The sequence below is a fragment of the Myiozetetes cayanensis genome, unplaced genomic scaffold (genome assembly GCF_022539395.1).
Source record: "Myiozetetes cayanensis isolate MyiCay16 unplaced genomic scaffold, myiCay2020 scf167, whole genome shotgun sequence".
Classification (NCBI taxonomy): Eukaryota; Metazoa; Chordata; class Aves; order Passeriformes; family Tyrannidae; genus Myiozetetes; species Myiozetetes cayanensis.
In genome coordinates, this window is record NW_026087348.1 from 40,953 (window position 1) to 58,957 (window position 18,005).

The 18,005-nt window shown below is 69.3% G+C and overlaps 4 protein-coding genes across 4 annotated transcripts; 2 read left to right on the plus strand and 2 right to left on the minus strand.

Annotated features, from left to right (window-relative positions):
* Positions 1-7: 7 nt before the first annotated feature.
* Positions 8-518, plus strand: PSPN (persephin). The gene is made up of 2 exons (XM_050311795.1): positions 8-21; positions 117-518. The coding sequence occupies exons 1-2, from the start codon at positions 8-10 to the stop codon at positions 412-414; spliced, it is 312 nt and encodes a 103-aa protein (XP_050167752.1). The 3' UTR covers positions 415-518.
* A 1,097-nt stretch (positions 519-1,615) lies between these two features.
* Positions 1,616-4,829, minus strand: ALKBH7 (alkB homolog 7). The gene is given in 7 exon segments (XM_050311796.1): positions 1,616-1,996; positions 3,342-3,466; positions 3,560-3,645; positions 3,648-3,720; positions 4,120-4,223; positions 4,226-4,345; positions 4,823-4,829. Coding segments are annotated over 7 exon segments (822 nt in total). The 3' UTR covers positions 1,616-1,689.
* A 502-nt stretch (positions 4,830-5,331) lies between these two features.
* Positions 5,332-10,234, minus strand: CLPP (caseinolytic mitochondrial matrix peptidase proteolytic subunit). The gene is given in 9 exon segments (XM_050311797.1): positions 5,332-5,423; positions 5,426-5,512; positions 5,714-5,819; positions 7,108-7,301; positions 8,349-8,439; positions 8,533-8,604; positions 9,409-9,438; positions 9,441-9,521; positions 10,076-10,234. Coding segments are annotated over 9 exon segments (912 nt in total).
* A 1,840-nt stretch (positions 10,235-12,074) lies between these two features.
* LOC126638153 (MHC class II regulatory factor RFX1-like) lies at positions 12,075-17,949 on the plus strand. The gene is given in 19 exon segments (XM_050311798.1): positions 12,075-12,089; positions 12,298-12,334; positions 12,412-12,496; positions 13,089-13,162; positions 13,207-13,430; positions 13,730-13,911; positions 14,402-14,521; positions 14,913-15,022; positions 15,114-15,232; positions 15,342-15,430; positions 15,658-15,809; positions 16,092-16,189; positions 16,295-16,444; positions 16,852-17,060; positions 17,137-17,290; positions 17,398-17,443; positions 17,523-17,636; positions 17,639-17,765; positions 17,907-17,949. Coding segments are annotated over 19 exon segments (2,148 nt in total).
* Positions 17,950-18,005: the final 56 nt, after the last annotated feature.

Genomic DNA, 18,005 nt, shown 5'->3' on the forward strand with positions numbered 1-18,005 from the left:
CCCATAAATGGGGCCGGGCCGGTTTTTGGGGGGGGTCTCAGATGGCGCTGCCGGGGGCACCGAGCTCGTCCTTCCTCCCCCTCCTCCTCCTGGTCCTGCTGGGGGGTCCGTGCGAGCCCCCGCGCCGTGCGGGCTGCGCAGCGTGGCCGTGGGGTGGGGGCGCTGGGGCTGGGCCACCCCTCCCCCGAGACCGTCGTGTTCCGCTACTGCGGGGGGGTCTGCCCCGCGCCCCCCACCCTGCACGGGCTGGCGCTGCGGGCGCTGGGCGGGGGTCCCGCCCAGCCCGAGGGGCCGCAGGGGGGGGGGCCCTGCTGCCGCCCCACCCGCTACGAGGACGTGGCCTTCCTGGACGAGGGGCTGCGCTGGCAGCGCCTGCCGCGGCTGTCGGCGGGGGCCTGCGCCTGCCTGGGGTGAGACCCCCCCCAAATAACCCCCCTGAGCCTGCCTGGGGTGAGACCCCCCCCAAATAACCCCCCTGCGCCTGCCTGGGGTGAGACCCCCCCCAGAAACCCCCATGGGACCCCTGAGCCCCCAAAGAACCCCCTGACCTTCCCTGCGCCTGCCTGGGGTGAGACCCCCAAAAATACTCCCCTGCACCTGCCTGGGATGAGACCCCCCAGAAACCCTCCCTGCGCCTGCCTGGGGTGAGACCCCCTGAAATAACCCCCTGGGACCCCTGAGCCCCCAAGACTTCCCTGACCCTCCCCTGCGCCTGCCTGGGGTGAGACCCCCCAGAAACCCCTCCTGTGCCTGCCTGGGGTGAGACCCCCAAAACCCCCGGGACTCCCCTGTGCCTGCTTGGGATGAGACCCCCGAAATAACCTCCTTGCACCTGCCTGGGGTGAGACCCCCAAAAATCCCCCTGGGACCCCTGAGCCCCCAAGACCTCCTGACCCTCACCTGCGCCTGCGTGGGTGAGACCCCCAAAATAACCCCCTGACCCTCCCTGTGTGTGCCTGGGGTGGGACCCCTCCCAAAATACCCTGAAACCCCCACCCCCTCAGTGACCCCCTCTCTGCACCTCAACCCCCCTCCCCATTTCACCTGACCCAAAATCCTCCCTGGTTATTTGGGGTCCCATCCCAGGCCCCCCAAACCCCTCCTGACCCTTCCCCCAAACCTCCCCGCCAGCTGGGGGGCTTTGAGGGTCCTCATCCCCCCTCAGAACTGCCCTCTGAGTGTCCCCAGGGGTGCTTCGGGGTCCCAAAACCTCCCCGAAGCAGCCCCCATGAAGAGGTCACTGTTTATTGGGGGCTCCTGGGGAGCCCGGGGGTCCCAATAAATGCTGGGAGGTCGCTCAGAGTGTCCGGGGCGCCTCTGGGGGAAAAGGGGTCAGGGGGTTTGGGGGTCCTGGGGAAGGTTGGTGCATCTGGGGGTGTTTGGGGGATTTTCAGGACCTCAGGGGGAAATCTGGGGGCCCTGGGGGAGAATTTGGGGTGTGGGGGGTTGGGAGTCCCCAGGAGTGTTTTAGGGGATCCCAGGGCGTTGTTTTGGGATTAGGGGGGGTCTCACCAAGGGAGGTTTGGGGGTTCCAGGAGTGTTTATTTGGGGGCTCTCACCAGGGTAGGTTTGGGGGTCCCAGGGGTGGTTCTGGGGTTCCCAAGGGTGGTTCTGGGGGGGGTTTTGGGGGTTCCCAGGGGTGTTTTTGGGGGGTTCCCAGGGGTGATTTTGGGGGGTTGCCAGGTGGGGTTATTTTGGAGTTCGCAAGGGTGTTTTTTTGGGGTTCCCGGGGTGGTTTTGGGGGTTCCCAGGGGTGTTTCTGGGGGGTTCCCAGGGGTGGTTTTTTTGGGGGTTCCCAGGGGTGTTTCTGGGGTTCCCAGGGGTGATTTTGGGGGTTCCCGGGGGTGTTTCTGGGGTGTGTTCTCGGGGTCTCTCACCGGGGGGGTCGTTGCGGAAGATCAGGCTCACCCTCCTGCCCCGGGGCACCCTCAGCCCCCCGAAAAACGACTCCTGGTCCGGGAGGATCTCGTGGGTGAAATCAAACCGGGCACTGCCCCTGGGGGCAACGGGGAGGGGCTCAGGGGGGCAACAACAACCCCGGGGGGGGCACCAAAACCGTCCCAAAGCCCCCCAGCCCACCTGAGCACACACAGGGACCCCCAGCCCCACCTGAGCACACCCAGGGACCCCCAGCCCACCTGAGCACACCCAGGGACCCCCAGCCCACCTGAGAACACAGAGAGACCCCCAGCCCACCTGAGCACACACAGGGACCCCCAGCCCACCTGAGCACACACAGGGACCCCCAGCCCACCTGAGCACGTAGAGGGACCCCCAGCCCACCTGAGCACAGAGAGGGACCCCCAGCCCCACCTGAGCACGTAGAGGGACCCCCAGCCCCACCTGAGCACACACAGGGACCCCCAGCCCACCTGAGCACACAGAGGGACCCCCAGCCCACCTGAGCACGTAGAGGGACCCCCAGCCCACCTGAGCACGTAGAGGGACCCCCAACCCACCTGAGCACACAGAGGGACCCCCAGCCCACCTGAGCACACACAGGGACCCCCAGCCCCACCTGAGCACACCCAGGGACCCCCAGCCCACGTGAGCATGCAGAGGGACCCCCAGCCCACCTGAGCACACCCAGGGACCCCCAGCCCACCTGAGAACACAGAGAGACCCCCAGCCCACCTGAGCACACACAGGGACCCCCAGCCCACCTGAGCACACACAGGGACCCCAGCCCACCTGAGCACGTAGAGGACCCCCAACCCACCTGAGCACACAGAGGGACCCCCAGCCCACCTGAGCACACACAGGGACCCCCAGCCCCACCTGAGCACACCCAGGGACCCCCAGCCCACGTGAGCATGCAGAGGGACCCCCAGCCCACCTGAGCACACCCAGGGACCCCAGCCCACCTGAGAACACAGAGAGCCCCCAGCCCACCTGAGCACACACAGGGACCCCCAGCCCACCTGAGCACACACAGGGACCCCAGCCCACCTGAGCACGTAGAGGGACCCCAGCCCACCTGAGCACAGAGAGGGACCCCAGCCCCACCTGAGCACGTAGAGGGACCCCCAGCCCCACCTGAGCACGTAGAGGGACCCCCAGCCCCACCTGAGCACACACAGGGACCCCAGCCCACCTGAGCACACAGAGGGACCCCCAGCCCACCTGAGCACGTAGAGGGACCCCCAGCCCACCTGAGCACGTAGAGGGACCCCCAACCCACCTGAGCACACAGAGGGACCCCCAGCCCACCTGAGCACACAGAGGGACCCCCAGCCCACCTGAGAGGGACCCCCAGCCCACCTGAGCACAGAGAGGGACCCCCAGCCCACCTGAGAGGGACCCCCAGCCCACCTGAGCACACAGAGGGACCCCCAGCCCACCTGAGCACGTAGAGGGACCCCGGCTCCAGCAGCAGCTCCAGCCAGTCCTGGGGGTCCCGCAGGCTGCGCAGCCTCAGCACGCTCGGGGACAGCAGGGACAGCCCCGCGATGGTGCAGCCGCAGAACTGGGGGGGTCACAGGGGTCAGGGGGGGTCACAGGGGTCAGGGGGGTCCCCAGTGGGGGTCCCAGCCCCTCCCGGCCCCCCCAGCCCCCTGACCTTGGCGCTGTCCACGTGGGGCCCCACGTGCCCCCCCGGCAGCAGGTCCAGGACGTGGATGCGGGCGCGGGGGGCTCTGGGGAACAGGGGGTCACCCGGGCCAGCAGCGCCCGCCCCGCCCCCAGCACCTCCCGCTCGGTCTCGCGGTACCTGCAGATGGCCTGGGGGGGGGGAAAGGTGGTGACCTTTGACCTCTGAGAAACCCCTCCCCACGAACCACAGGACACCCCCTCCCGTGACCTCAACTGATCCCAGGACCCCTCCATGACCCCCGACCCCTGTGACCTCCTCGTGACCCCCTGTGACCACTCCTGACCCCCTGACCCTGTGAGTCCCCCAGCCCTTCCCTTGACCCCTGACCCCTCAGACCCCCTTGAGTCCCCCAGCCCTCCCCTGAGCCCCCAAGGACCCCCATTTCTGTGACCCCTCAATGATCCCCCATCCCCTCTGACCCCTCAGACCCCCTGAGCCCCCAGCCCTTCCCGAGCCCCTGACCCTCAGACACCCCCAGTGACCCTCAGACCCCTCAGAGCCCCCCAGTGGCCCCTCCCGCTCCTCACCCGGTCCCAGTGGTCGCTCTGGTACCGCCCTCGGCGCAGCCCCGGCTCCACCTCCCGCAGCAGCTCCGCGGCCTCCGCGTCGCTCACGAAGCGGCCCCGGACGAGGCGAGGCCGCGGAGCCGCCGGGCCAGGCCCGGGCTGCGGGCCCGGAGCAGCGCGGGGTCCCCCGAGAGCCCCGCAGGGTCCCCCGAGCACCCCCGGGACCCCCCGGGCAACCCCTGAGACCCTGCAGGACCCCCTGAGGAGCCCCAGGACCCCTGGGACCCCTGAGCCCCCGGGACCCCTGAGGGCGGCGGCGACCCCGGCCCGCCACAGGCCGCGCGCGCGGGGCATGACGGGATGGGCGCGGCGCCCCCTGCCGGCCCGGAGGACTCAGCCGGGAGTGCGCGGCGCCCTCTGCCGGCTCGGAGGACTCAGCCGGGAGCGCGCGGCGCCCCCTGCCGGCTCGGAGGACTCAACCGGGAGCGCGCGGCGCCCCCTGCCGGCCCGGAGGACTCAGCCGTGAGCGCGCGGCGCCCCCTGCCGGCCCGGAGGACTCGAACGGGAGCGCGCGGCGCCCTCTGCCGGCCCGGAGGACTCGAACGGGAGCGCGCGGCGCCCTCTGCCGGCCCGGAGGACTCGGAGCGGGGGCACATTCACAGACCCCCTCCCCAAAAAAGAACCCCTCACAAATCCCCCCCCGCTGTGCCCCCAGTCCCCTCACCCCGCATTACTGAAAGCCTCTCAGCCCCTCCCTGGCCTCTCAACCCCCACCCCAATCACTCACAGCCCCTCCTCAAAATACCCCAAATCCCTCCCACACCCACCCTCAACTCTTTCCCCAATCCCCACCAGAACCCCCTCTGTGCCCCCCTCGGTTACTCACAACCCCCCACTACACCCCAAATCCCCCACTCCCTCAACCCTTTCCTGGACCCCCAGAACCCCCTCTGTGCCCCCCAGTATACCCCAAATCCCCCACAGCCTCTGCAAACCCCCCCATCCCTCTCCCTGGTCCCCCAGGTGCCTCTTGACCCCCTGCCAAACCTCCCCATGACCCCCACGATCGCTCCTCCCACTCCCCAAACCCCCTGTGCCCCCTGACCCCCTTTAGGCCCCCACCCTTCCAAGACCCTCTGCCCCCTGACTCTCTGTAGGCCCCCCACCCTCCAAGATCCCCTGTGCCTCTGACTTCTAAAACGCCCCCAGGCCTCATTTGGGCTCCACATCCCTTTATTTCGTTGGGGGGTCCCGGGGAGCTCTCAGGGGCCGAGGGCCCTGGGGTCGTGAGGGCTCCTTCTGCACGAGGCAGGGCTCGTCCTCCCCGGGCGGGGGTGCACCAGCACCTGGTCCAGGAGCCCAAATTCCTGCGCCTCCACCGGGCTCAGGTACCGGTCCCGCTCCATGGCCGCCTCTGGGGCACGGGGGAAGGTCAGGGGGTCAGGGGCTCAGGGGGTCAGAGGGCTCAGGGGGTCAGGGGTCTCAGGGGGTTAGGGGGTTCAGGGGGCTCAGGGGTCTCAGGGGGTTCAGGGGGGCTCAGGGGGTCCAGGGGAGTCAGGGGGCTCAGGGGGTCAGAGGGTCTCAGGGGGTCAGGGGGGCTCAGGGGGTCCCTCACCGATGACGTGCAGGGGCTGCCCCGTGTGCTTGGCGTAGAGCCCGTTGATTTGTCTCTTGAGCTGCAGAATCTCCTCGGCCTGGATGGCGATGTCGGTGGCCTGGCCCTGGGGGGAGAGAGGGGATTGGGGGTGCTCAGGGGGGTCCTGGGTCCCTATTACACTCCCACCCCCACTGAGGTCCCCCACTCCCACCCACAGCAATTTTGGGGTGTCCCTGTCCCTCCCCCCTCGCCCGCCCGCTGTTTTTAGGGCCCCCTCCCCCATTTTTAGGGCCCCCCTGGGAAGGACCTGCCAAAGCCAGGGAGGGGGAAACATTTTTGGGGTCTCCCCTCCCCATATACCCCCTTTCCAGGGTCCTCCACCCCCTGCACCCCCTGTTTTTGGGGTGTCCCACAAGGCGGGCGTTGGGCAGGGGGAGCTGGGGATGCCCGGAGCGCCCCTCCCTGTGCCCCAGACCCCCATTTTGGGGTCCCCCATGCCCCATTTTTGGGGTGTCCCTTACCCGTACCCCTCCCGAGGGCTGGTGCACCACGATGGGGGTGTTGGGCAGGGTCCCCTGTCCCCCATTTTTGGGGTGTATCCCCTTACCCTGGCCCCCCCCGAGGGCTGGTGCACCATGATGGGGGCGTTGGGCAGGGTGTGGGGGTGTTGGGTTCCCCATCCCATTCCCCATTTTTGGGGTGTCCCCCCTTACCCTGGCCCCCCCCGAGGGCTGGTGCACCATGATGCGGGCGTTGGGCAGGGTCCCCCATCCCCTGTCCCCCCATTTTTGGGGTCCCCCTTACCCTGGCCCCCCCCGAGGGCTGGTGCACCATGATGGGGGTGTTGGGTCCCCTGTGCCCCCCATTTTTGGGGTCCCCCTTACCCGTGCCCCCCCCGAGGGCTGGTGCACCATGATGGGGGCGTTGGGCAGGGTCCCCTGTCCCCCATTTTTGGGGTGTCCCCCCTTACCCTGGCCCCCCCCGAGGGCTGGTGCACCATGATGGGGGCGTTGGGCAGGGTGTGGGGGGGTTCCCCATCCCATTCCCCATTTTTGGGGTGTCCCTTACCCGTGCCCCCCCCGAGGGCTGGTGCACCATGATGCGGGCGTTGGGCAGGGTCCCCTGTCCCCCATTTTTGGGGTGTCCCCCCTTACCCTGGCCCCCCCCGAGGGCTGGTGCACCATGATGGGGGCGTTGGGTCCCCTGTCCCCCCCATTTTTGGGGTGTCCCTTACCCTGGCCCCCCCCGAGGGCTGGTGCACCATGATGGGGGCGTTGGGCAGGGTGTGGGGGGGTTCCCCATCCCATTCCCCATTTTTGGGGTCCCCCTTACCCGTGCCCCCCCCGAGGGCTGGTGCACCATGATGGGGGCGTTGGGTCCCCTGTCCCCCCCATTTTTGGGGTCCCCCTTACCCTGGCCCCCCCCGAGGGCTGGTGCACCATGATGCGGGCGTTGGGCAGCGCGTGGCGCAGCCCGGGCGCGCCGGCCGCCAGGAGCAGGGACCCCATGCTGGCCGCCTGCCCCACGCACCACGTGCACACCGGGGTCAGCACGTACTGCATCGTGTCGTAGATGGCCAGCCCCGACGTCACCGAGCCCCCTGGGGGGGGGACAGCTCGTTAGGGGCACCCCCAAACCCCCCTGGGGACCCCTGAGCCCCCTGGGGGGGGGAACAGCTCGTTAGGGGCACCCCCAAACCCCCCCACAACTCACCCACAGCCCCGACGTCACCGAGCCCCCTGGGGGGGGGACAGCTCGTTAGTGACACCCCCAAATCCCCTGGGAACCCCCGAGCCCCCCAGACCTCACCAATGACAGCCCCGATGTCACTGAGCCCCCTGGGGGGGGACAGCTCGTTAGGGGCACCCCCAAACCCCCCTGGGGACCCCCCAGACCTCACCAAAAACAGCCCCGACGTCACCGAGCCCCCTGGGGGGACACAGCTCGTTAGGGGCACCCCCAAACCACCCTGGGGACCCCCCAGACCTCACCAGTGACAGCCCTGACGTCACCGAGCCCCCTGGGGGGGGACATCTCGTTAGGGGCACCCCCAAACCCCCCCAGACCTCACCCACAGCCCCGACGTCACCGAGCCCCCTGGGGGGGGACAGCTCGTTAGGGGCACCCTCAAACCCCCTGGGGACCCCCAAGCCCCCATCAATGACAGCCCCGATGTCACCGAGCCCCCTGGGGGGGGGGACAGCTCGTTAGGGGTACCCCCAAACTGCCCTGGGGACCCCCGAGCCCCCCAGGACCTCACCCACAACCCCGACGTCACCGAGCCCCCTGGGGGACACAGCTCATTAGTGACACCCCCAAACCCCCCTGGGGACCCCCCAGACCTCACCCACAACCCCAACACCCCCTCCCAGCGCCACAGATGGCCAGGCCTGAGGGCTCCCAGCCCCCTGGGGGGGGACACCCCCAAAGCCCCCCCGGGACCCTCCAAACTGCCCCCCTTTTGCCCCCAGATGGGATGGGGTGGGGGGGGGACACTCACCTGCACCAACAGCTCCAAAGGGGGGTCCCTTCTCCCCTCTGACCCTTCCAGACCCCCATAAACCCCCCCCCAAAAAAAAACTCCCCCTCCTTGTCCCCTGACCTCTCAGCCTCCTGAGCCCCCAGAGCCCCCAGAGCCCCCCTCACCGGGGCATGTTGATGTACATGTGGATGGGTTTCTTGTTGCTCTCGGACTGCAGGAACAGCAGCTGGGCGATCACCAGGCTGGCCAGGCTGTCGTCGATCTGGGGGGGCCCAGGGGGGTCAGAGGGTCCCAGGGCAGGGTTTGGGGTCCCAGGGCAGGGTTTGGGGTCCCAGGGCCCCAAAGGGGTACCCACCGGGCCCATGACGCAGACGATTCGCTCGCGCAGCAGCCGCGAGTAAATGTCGTAGGCGCGCTCGCCCCGGCCCTGGGGGCAAACAGGGGTCCAGGGGGGCCAGGGGGCAATCAGCGCTCCCCCGGCCCTGGGGCAAACAGGGGTCAGGGGGTCAGGGGGCAATCAGCGCTCCCCGGCCCTGGGGGCAAACAGGGGGTCAGGGGGTCAGGGGGCAATCAGTGCTCCCGGCCCTGGGGGCAAACAGGGGGTCAGGGGGCAATCAGCGCTCCCTGGCCCTGGGGGCAAACAGGAGGTCAGGGGCAATCAGTGCTCCTCCGGCCCTGGGGGGCAAACAGGGGGTCAGGGGGGTCAGGGGGGGTCAGGGGGCAATCAGTGCTCCCCTGGCCCTAGGGGGCAACAAAGGGGGTCAGGGGGCAAACAGGGGGTCAGGGGGTCAGGGGGGTCAGGGGCATCAGCGCTCCCCGGCCCTGGGGGCAAACAGGGGGTCAGGGGGGTCAGGGGGCAATCAGTGCTCCCCGGCCCTGGGGAGCAAACAGGGGGTCAGGGGGAGCCAGGGAAAAGGCAGAGATTTTTGGGGGTGGTTGTGGGGGTCTAGGGGGTTGGGGGTCTGGAAGGGTCAGAGGGAGATGGGACCCCCACACACACGATCAGTGCCCCCAGCCCTGGGGGCAAAAGGGTGAGGGGAGTCGGGGGTGGGGTGGGAATGAAGGGAGGGTTTTGGGGGCAGTTGGGGACTTTGGGGGTCGGGGGGACTCTGGGGGACACGGAGGGAGGTGGGGGGTGGGAAAAGAGGTTGAGGGAATTTGAGGGGGGTCTGAAGGGGTTTTGGGGCCCAGGGGGCCCGCAGGGAGTCTGGGGGCTCAGCCCCCCACTCACCGTCTGCTCCACCACGATGGGGATGAGGGCGTGGGGGCGCGGGCAGGGCCCGATCCGTGCAGGGAGCGCCGGGCACCGGCCCAGGCCCGGCCCAGGCAGCGCTGGGGGCCAGGGGGTCACTGGGACCCCGAGAGCCCCCAGGACAGCCCTGAGACCCCCGAACCGGGACCCTCCAAAACCGGGACACCCCAGACACCCCCTCCCCCGAGAGTGGGAACCCCCAAAAACCCCAAAAACCCCAAAACTGAGACACCAAACCCCCCGCCCCAGTTACCGGGACCTACCGGGACCCTCAAATTACCAGGACCACCCAGTGCCCAGGACCCCCAAATCCTGAGACCCCCACTCAATGCCAGGGACCCCCTCAATTCCCGGACCCCCTCAATTCCTGGACCCCCTCAATCCCAGGACCCTCCACAATTCCAGGACCCCCTCAATTCCCAGGACCCCTGCAATTCCCAGGACCCCCTCAATTCCCGGACCCCCTCAATTCCCGGACCCCCCAATTCCTGGGACCCTCCCTAATTCCCAGGACCCCTCCCCAATTCCCAGGTCTCCCCAATTCCCGGGGTCTCCGTCAATTCCAGGACCCCCTCAATTCCAGGACCCCCATTGCCGGGACCCTCCCAATTCCTGGGACCCCTGGCCCCCTGCCCCTCCCCCTCACCGCCAGCGGCCCCATCGCGCCCCGGAAGCGCTGGGGGACACGTGACCTGCAAACACGTGACTGCGCGTCCCTCCAGGCCACGCCCATTTCCCTTGCAAACCACGCCTCCCCGAAAGTCCCCGCCCACCCCGTCACGTGACGATCCTTCGCGAACTCCATTTCCCGCCGTGCCCCGCGGCGCGGCCGCCATGACAGCGCGGGGACAGCGCCATGACAGCGCCGGGAGCGGCCCCGGGACGGCCCCACGGCCCCGTCACAGCCCCGAGCACAGCCCCGCGCACCCGACAGCTCGCGCTGGGCCTCGGCGCCGCGTGACACTCCACCACACGGCGATCCCCCCACCCCCGCGTTAAACCCGGCCGCCTATGGCCTCATCAGCCCCAATTAACCCTCTCCCGGCCGCGCTAATTAGGGAAGGACGCCCTAAAAACACACGGGGGAAGACGTCATGCCTCTGTGACGTCACGAGGCGCCGCCACTGCCTCCCAAGGAGGGAGAACCACAACTCCCGGCAGGCCCTGCGGCCGCGCCCCGCCCCGCGGGACGATGATTGGCAGCGGCCCCACCGAATCGCGCTGCGCCAACTCTGCGCGCGGCCCCGCCTCCCCCCGCCCCCTCAGGAAGCGCTGACGGACGGGCGGTACAGCCAATCGCGTGCGGGAGGGGCGGGGTCTGAACGGAGAGACGGGCGATTTAGCCAATCGGCGCCGCGCAGCGCGGGGCGCTGGCCAATGGCGCGCGGGGGGCGGGAGCCGCGCGGACGGCCCCGCCCCGCGCCGAGGCGGGTAGCAACAGTTGCCCCGGTGAGGGACCAGGGAGGCCGCCATAGCCACGGTCACCGTGGCGACCGCGCTCCGGCCCGGCCCGGCCGCCGCCGCCGCCGGCCCGCGCCCTGCCGGGCCCCGTCGGCAACAGCAGCCGCGGCCCCGGCGGCGGGCGGAGCCCCCGAGGGGTCCCGGCGGCGGCCGCGGGCAGGTGGGTCCGAGCGGCGGGTCCAAGATGGCGGCGGGGGGTGAGAAGGAGGGGGCAGGGGCCCGGGCGCGGGGGAGGGGCGTGGCCTGAGCGCGCGGCGCGGTGATTGGCGGGCGGCGGGAGCCAATGGGGGCGCGCGGGGCGTGGCCGCGTGGGTGGAGTTGTGACGTCACCGGGGATGTCCGCGAGGGGGCGGAGTTCGAATGTGACGTCATTTAATGCGTGCTATATGACGTCATACACTGGTAATGCTGACGTCACCCCCGTGTTTTTTCTTCCCCACGCGCCACGGTGACGTCGCCTCCTCTTCCGTGACGTCACGCAGCCGTCGCCATGGCGACCCAGCCCTCCTATGTCACCGAGCTGACCGCGACGACGTCACAGCAGCAGCAGCAGCCGGCCCGCCCCCGCCGGTCCCACCTCTTTCGGGGCGGAGCTCCCCGGAGGCCCCGCCCCCACCGGAGCCCCCCGCCGCCCTCTGCCCCCCCGCGCCCAGCCCCCACCCCGCAGTTCATCGTGGTCACGGTGGCGGGTGAGACCCCAGAAACGACCCCCTGACCCCACCCCCAAATCTGGGGGGACCCCACGGCAGAGGGGGAGGGTCTGACCCGAATCTGCTGTTTCTGTCCCCAAAGCAGAGGGCTGCGGCCCCGAGGCACCGAGGCAGCCCCGCCTCGCGCCCCAGCCCGGGCCCAGCCCGGGGCCTAGAGTGCGAAAAGGGGAAACGTGGGGGGACCGGGGGGAAATTGGGTCAAAACCGTGTGGGAATGGGCAAAAACGCGCTGGGCTGGGCTGAAATGGGGTGAGGAAGCTGAAATGGGCTCAGGCGGTGCCAAATGAGGGGGTAAAACGGGGTGGGAATGGGGTAAAATGGGCAAAAAAAGGGGCTGGAGTGAGGGAAAGGGGCTAGAACGGGGCTGGAATGGAGCACAAGGGGGTGCTGAGGGGAGGGAAAGGGTAGCAAGTGGGGTGAAATGGTACAAAATGAGACTGAAAGGGGGTGGGAACGGGAGGAAAGGGGGGAAAAATGGGCTGGAATGGGGTAAAATGGCAAGAACGGGGCTGGGAGAAAGGCAGAACGGGACTGAAATGGGACAAAGCCAGGCTGACGGATGAAATGGGGCCTAAAAGGGGGTAAAAGGGGGTCGAGAAGGGTACAAGGGGGCCGGGAAGGGGCTGGGGGCTCCCCGGCGCTGCCCTGAGCTGACCCGGGGTCTCTGGGCCCCCCCCTCCATCCCCTGTGCCCCCAGCGCTCCCGGCCCCCAGCGCCACGGCCGCCCCAAGGAGGTGAGCGGGGCCCTCGGGGGGTGGTCGGGGGTGTTTGGGGGTCTCACCCTGACCCCCCCGCCCCGTTGTGCCCCCAGGTGCAGCAGCTGCCCCGGTGCAGCACGTGTTCCCCGCCCCCGTGCCCTACGTGGAGGGGGCGACGGCTCCTACCCCCACGGCCATGTGAGTGCCCCCAGGGGTGAGCCCCTCCCCATTTACCCCTGGGGTTCATTGGGGCCTCCCCCAGGGCTGAGCCCCCTCCCCATTTACCCCTGGGGTTCATTGGGGTCTCCCCCACGGCCATGTGAGTGCCCCCACCCACCCAGGGCTGAGCCCCCTCCCCATTTACCCCCGGGGTTCATTGGGGTCTCCCCCCCCCCACTGACCCCCCAAGTAATGTCTCCCCCTGGGTTTTGGGGGTCTCACCCCCCATCAGTGCCCCCCGTGCAGCCGCTGGGGCTCCTTCCCGTTCCTGGAGCCCCCGTGTTTGGGGGTCTCTGTGCTTGGGGGGTCTCTGGGTTTGTGGGGTGTGCCCCCTGTGTTTGGGGGGGTCTCTGGGTTGGTGGGGTCTTTGTGTTTGTGGGGAGTGCTTCCCATGATTTTGGGGTCTGTAGGTTTATTTTTGCTGTAATTGTGGGGTCTCTGTTTATGGGGAGTCCCTCCCGTGTTTTTGGGGTCTGTGTGTTTATGGGGTCTGTGTTTCTGGGGTCTCTGTTTATGGGGAGTCCCTCCCATGTTTTTGGGGTCTGACTCCCCCTTTTCCCCCCCCCCGCAGCCGCTCGGGCTCGTTCCCGTTCCCGGAGCCCCCCCTGTTCGGGCAGAGCTCGGGGGGCTTCTACGAGGCCGGGGGTGGGGGGGGTCCGGTGCAGCCCAGCCCGCCCCCCGCCCCCCAGCTCGCAGGCCCCCGCGAGGCGCAGCCGTGCCCATGTTCGTGGCGGGGAGGGGCGGGGGCCTGATCCTGGGCGCTGCCCCCGCCCCGCCCCCGCGCCCCCAGGGCGGCGCCGGCACCCAGGACCCCGGGACCCCGGCCCCGCCCCCGCCGGCACCTACGTCATCCAGGGGGCTACATGAGGGCGGGCGCGGCCTACGCGCACACCACCCGCGCCTCCCCGCCACGGTGAGACCCTCGGGGGCCCTTCTGGGGGTGCTGGGGCGGGCTTCGAGGGGGCTTGGGGTGGAGGGGGTGTGAAGGGGGGCTGAGGGGGTTTTTGGGGGTTGGGGTGGTGCAAGGGGGTTTTGGGGGTGTGAGGGGGTTTTGGGGGTGTGAGGGTGTTTGGGGTGCAGATGGGAGGGTTTGGGGGATGTGAGGGTGTTTAGGGTGCAGATGGGAGGGTTTGGGGTGCAGGTGGGAGGGTCTGGGGTGCAGGTGGGAGGGTCTGGGGTGCAGGTGACCCTCCCCCCGTGGCCCCCCCCCAGGTGCAGTGGCTGCTGGACAACTACGAGACGGCGGAGGGGGTGAGCCTGCCCCGCAGCGCCCTGTACTGCCACTACCTGCTGCACTGCCAGGGCCACAAACTGGAGCCCGTCAACGCCGCCTCCTTCGGCAAACTCATCCGCTCCGTCTTCATGGGGCTGCGCACGCGCCGCCTCGGCACCAGGTGGGACCAGAAACCCCTTAAACCCCCCCAAAAAACCCCCAAAACCCACCCCAAACTCACCCCAAACTCATCCGCTCCGTCTTCATGGGGCTGCGCACGCGCCGCCTCGGCACCAGGTGGGGACAGAAACCCCTTAAACACCCCCAAATCCCCCCAAATTCACCCCAAACTCACCCCAAACTCATCCGCTCCGTCTTCATGGGGCTGCGCACGCGCCGCCTCGGCACCAGGTGGGGCCAGAAACCCCTTAAACACCCCCAAATCCCCCAAAAACACACCCCAAATTCACCCCAAACTCACCCCAAATTCACCCCAAACTCATCCGCTCTGTCTTCATGGGGCTGCGCACGCGCCGCCTCGGCACCAGATGGGGACAAAACCCCCCCAGATCCCCCCAAAATCCCCCCCAAACTCACCCTCCGAAGCCCCCAGCGCCACCTGCCCGGGTGAAGCCCCCCAGAGTGATCCCCCTGCCCCCCTCTTTCCCCAGGGGTAACTCCAAGTACCACTACTACGGGCTGCGCATCAAGGCGGGGTCGCCGCTGCTGCGGCTCGTGGAGGACCAGCAGCACCTGGCCATGCGCCAGCAGCCCTTCGCCCAGAAACAGCGGTGAGGGGACCCCCTGAACGCCCCGGAAACCCCCCTGACCCCCCTGAAACCCCTGACCCCCTGAAACCCTCCTGAGCCCCCCAACCCCCTGAACCCCCAAAACCCCCTCCCTGTGCCCCCACCCCCTGCAGCCCTTTGCCCAGAAACAGCGGTGAGGGGACCCTCTGACCCCCTGAAACCCCCTGAAACCCCTCAAACCCTTCTGAGCCCCCAACCCCCAGACCCTCCCTGAACCCCCTAAAGCCCCTCCCTGTGCTCCCACCCCCTGCAGCCCTTCACCCACCAACAGAGCTGAGGGGACCCCCCAGGACCCTCCTCTCTGTGCCCCCTCCAGACCCTGCTGTCCCCCTCCTGAGCCCCTCCCAACCCCGCTGACCCCCATGCCCCCCAGGCTGAAGCCGGTGCAGAAAGTGGAGGGGGTCACTAATGGGGTGTCGGCGGGCCCGGCCCCCGGCATCCCCGACATCAGTGCCCAGGTGCAGCAGTACCAGCAGTTCCTGGGTGAGCAACAACCCCCACACACCCCTGCACCCCCAAACAACCCCTGTGGGGTGGGGAGACCCCCATTAATGACTCCCCCCTGACCCCCCAGATGCCTCCCGGACCCTGCCCGAGTTCCCCGAGCTGGACGTGCAGGGCAAGGGGGTCCCCGAGGGCGCGGGGGCCGAGGACCTGCGGGTGTTCCAGCAGCTCTACCGGGAGCACTGCGAGGTGGGGGCCCCTCCCCCAGCACCCCAAAACTGACCCTGCACCCTCCCCGGGGCTGGGGGAGCCCCCCCTGACCCCCCCTTTGCTGTTTCCCCTCCCTTTCCTTACGAAGGCCATCGTGGACGTGATGATCAACCTGCAGTTCTCGCTGGTGGAGACGCTCTGGAAGAGCTTCTGGCGCTGCAGTGGGGAGACAGAGGCGTGAGTGGGGAGGGGGGAGGCTGAAATGTGGGGGGGCCGAGGCTGGGAGGGGGTCCTGGGGGGGGTCCTGGGTGCACAGGGTGGGGTCTGCACTTCTGGCGCTGCAGTGGGAGGTGGAGCGTGAGTGGGGAGGGGGTGGGCTGGGCTGGGGGTCCCTGTGGGTGTCAGGGATGGGGTGGGATCCCCCCCTGGTGTTTCGGGGTGGGGTGACGCTGTGCCCCCCCCAGGCAGGAGGAGGCCGAGCGGCGCCTGCCCCGGCGGCGGTTGCTGCTCCTGGCGCGGCACGAGCCCGTCCTGCGCTGGGTGCGCGACTGCGACCACTGCCTGTACCAGGGGCTGGTGGAGATCCTGGTGCCCGACGTGCTGCGCCCCATCCCCAGTGAGATCTGAGCCCCACGGACCCCCCCCCAAATCTCCCACAACCCCCGAAGTGCCCCACAGTCCCCTAAACCCCCACATACCCCTAAGCCCCCAGCCCCCAAACCAGGCACAACCCCCTGCCCAGCACAACCCCCAAGCTTCCCCAACCCCTTCCAGGACAAACCTGCACCCCTCAACTGCCACCTCCAAACCTTCAAAACCTCCTTTGTGCCCTCTGACACCCCCCAAAGACCCCCCCAAAGCTCCCCCCCGACCCTCAAACCCCCCCTTTTCCCCCGAGGTGCCTTGACCCAGGCGATCCGTAACTTCGCCAAGAGCCTGGAGAGCTGGTTGGGGAACGCCATGGTCAGCGTGCCTGAGGAGATGGTCCGGGTCAAGGTGGGCTCTGGGGGGGATCTGGGGGGGCTGTGCCTGGTTTGGGGGGCCCGTGGGGTCCCGGGGGGCTGCGGGGTGTCCTCAGGAAGCCCCCCCCGTGCCCCACAGGCGGCGGCGGCCGGGGCGTTCGCGCAGACCCTGCGCAGGTACACGTCCCTCAACCACCTGGCCCAGGCGGCCAGGGCTGTGCTGCAGAACACGGCCCAGATCAGCCAAATGCTCAGCGACCTCAACAGGGTGGACTTTGCCAACGTGCAGGTGAGGGGGGACCCCACAAGCCCCGGGGGCCGGGAGAGCCAGGGCAGAGCTGAAGCTCAGCTGCGGATCGGGGGTCTGTCCCTGGCTCCTGTGCCCCCCGGCCCTGGAGCGGCAGCCTGGGCGTGCCGGTGCGAGGTGCAGGTGGGGCAGGGCCGGGGGCTGTGTCTGGGGGTCCATCCCGCTCCAGGAATGCATTTTCCAGGAGCAGGTGGGGCAGGGCTGGGGGCTGTGTCCGGGGGTCCATCCCGCTCCAGGAATGCATTTTCCAGGAGCAGGTGGGGCAGGGCTGGGGGCTGTGTCCGGGGGTCCATCCTGCTCCGGGAATGCCTGTTTTCCAGGAGCAGGTGGGGCAGGGCCGGGGGCTGTGTCTGGGGGTCCATCCCGCTCTGGGAATGCCTGTTTTCCAGGAGCAGGCAGCCTGGGTGTGCCGCTGCGAGGCGCGGGTGGTGCAGCGCCTGGAGCAGGATTTCAAGGCCACGCTGGGCCAGCAGCACTCGCTGGAGCAATGGGCGGCCTGGCTGGACGCCGTGGTGGGCCGGGTGCTGCGCCCCCACCTCGGCACCCCCGGGCTGCCCCGGGCGGCCAAGCTCTTCCTGCTCAAGTGGTCCTTCTACAGGTGGGCACCCCCAGCCCTCTCCTGAGCCCCCCAAACGCAGCCCCAGCGCTCCCCCTGACCCCCCGTGACCCCACAGCTCGATGGTGATCCGGGACCTGACCCTGCGAAGCGCCGCCAGTTTCGGCTCCTTCCACCTGATCCGGCTGCTGTACGACGAGTACATGTACTACCTGGTGGAGCAGCGCGTGGCCCGGGCGCGGGGCACCTGTCCCATCGCCGTCATGGGCGAGGTGGGCGCGGGAGGGGTGCGGGGGGGGCACTGGGAAGGGGCTCGGGGCAGGTTTGGGGGTCCCACCCCTCCTCGTTTCAACCCTGACCCCACCCCCACTCCTCCCAGTTTGCCAACCTGACGAGCTCCCTGAACTCGCTGGACCCCGACAAAGGTGGGTGTGACCCCCCATCCTCCTGCCCCTCCCCCGGGCTGGGGGACACGGTGCAACCCCCTCACTGTCACCCCCCAAGATGAGGAGGAGGAGGAGGAGGAGGAGAGCGACGAGGAGCTGCCGGCAGAGCTGGGGCTGGGAGGGGCGAGGGCCGGCGCTGCCCCGGACCCTCTGGAGCCACCGCTGGAGCCCCCCTGGAGCCGCCCTGGAGCCCCCCGGCCAAACTGCCCCGCGCCGACTCCTCGCGGGCTCTTCTGCAGGCGCTGCCTCGAGCTGAGCCCCCCGGCCCCAGGGGACAATGTGCCTTAGCGACGCCGGGACCGTGCCAAAGCCTCTGGCCCCGAGGGCACAAAGGACCCGCAGGGTTTGGGGATGGCCCCTCCCCGGGGTTGGAGTCCCTTTGGGGGTGGGGGACCCAGAGACCGCGGGGACTCCTGGACGCTGCCCCCCTCCGCCCCCGCAGTGCCAAACCCTCCCCCGCTGCCTTACGCCCCTCCCCCGCATGACGGGCCCCCGGCCCCCGCGCTTTGCCCCCCTCACCCCTCCCCCGTCTTAGATTTTG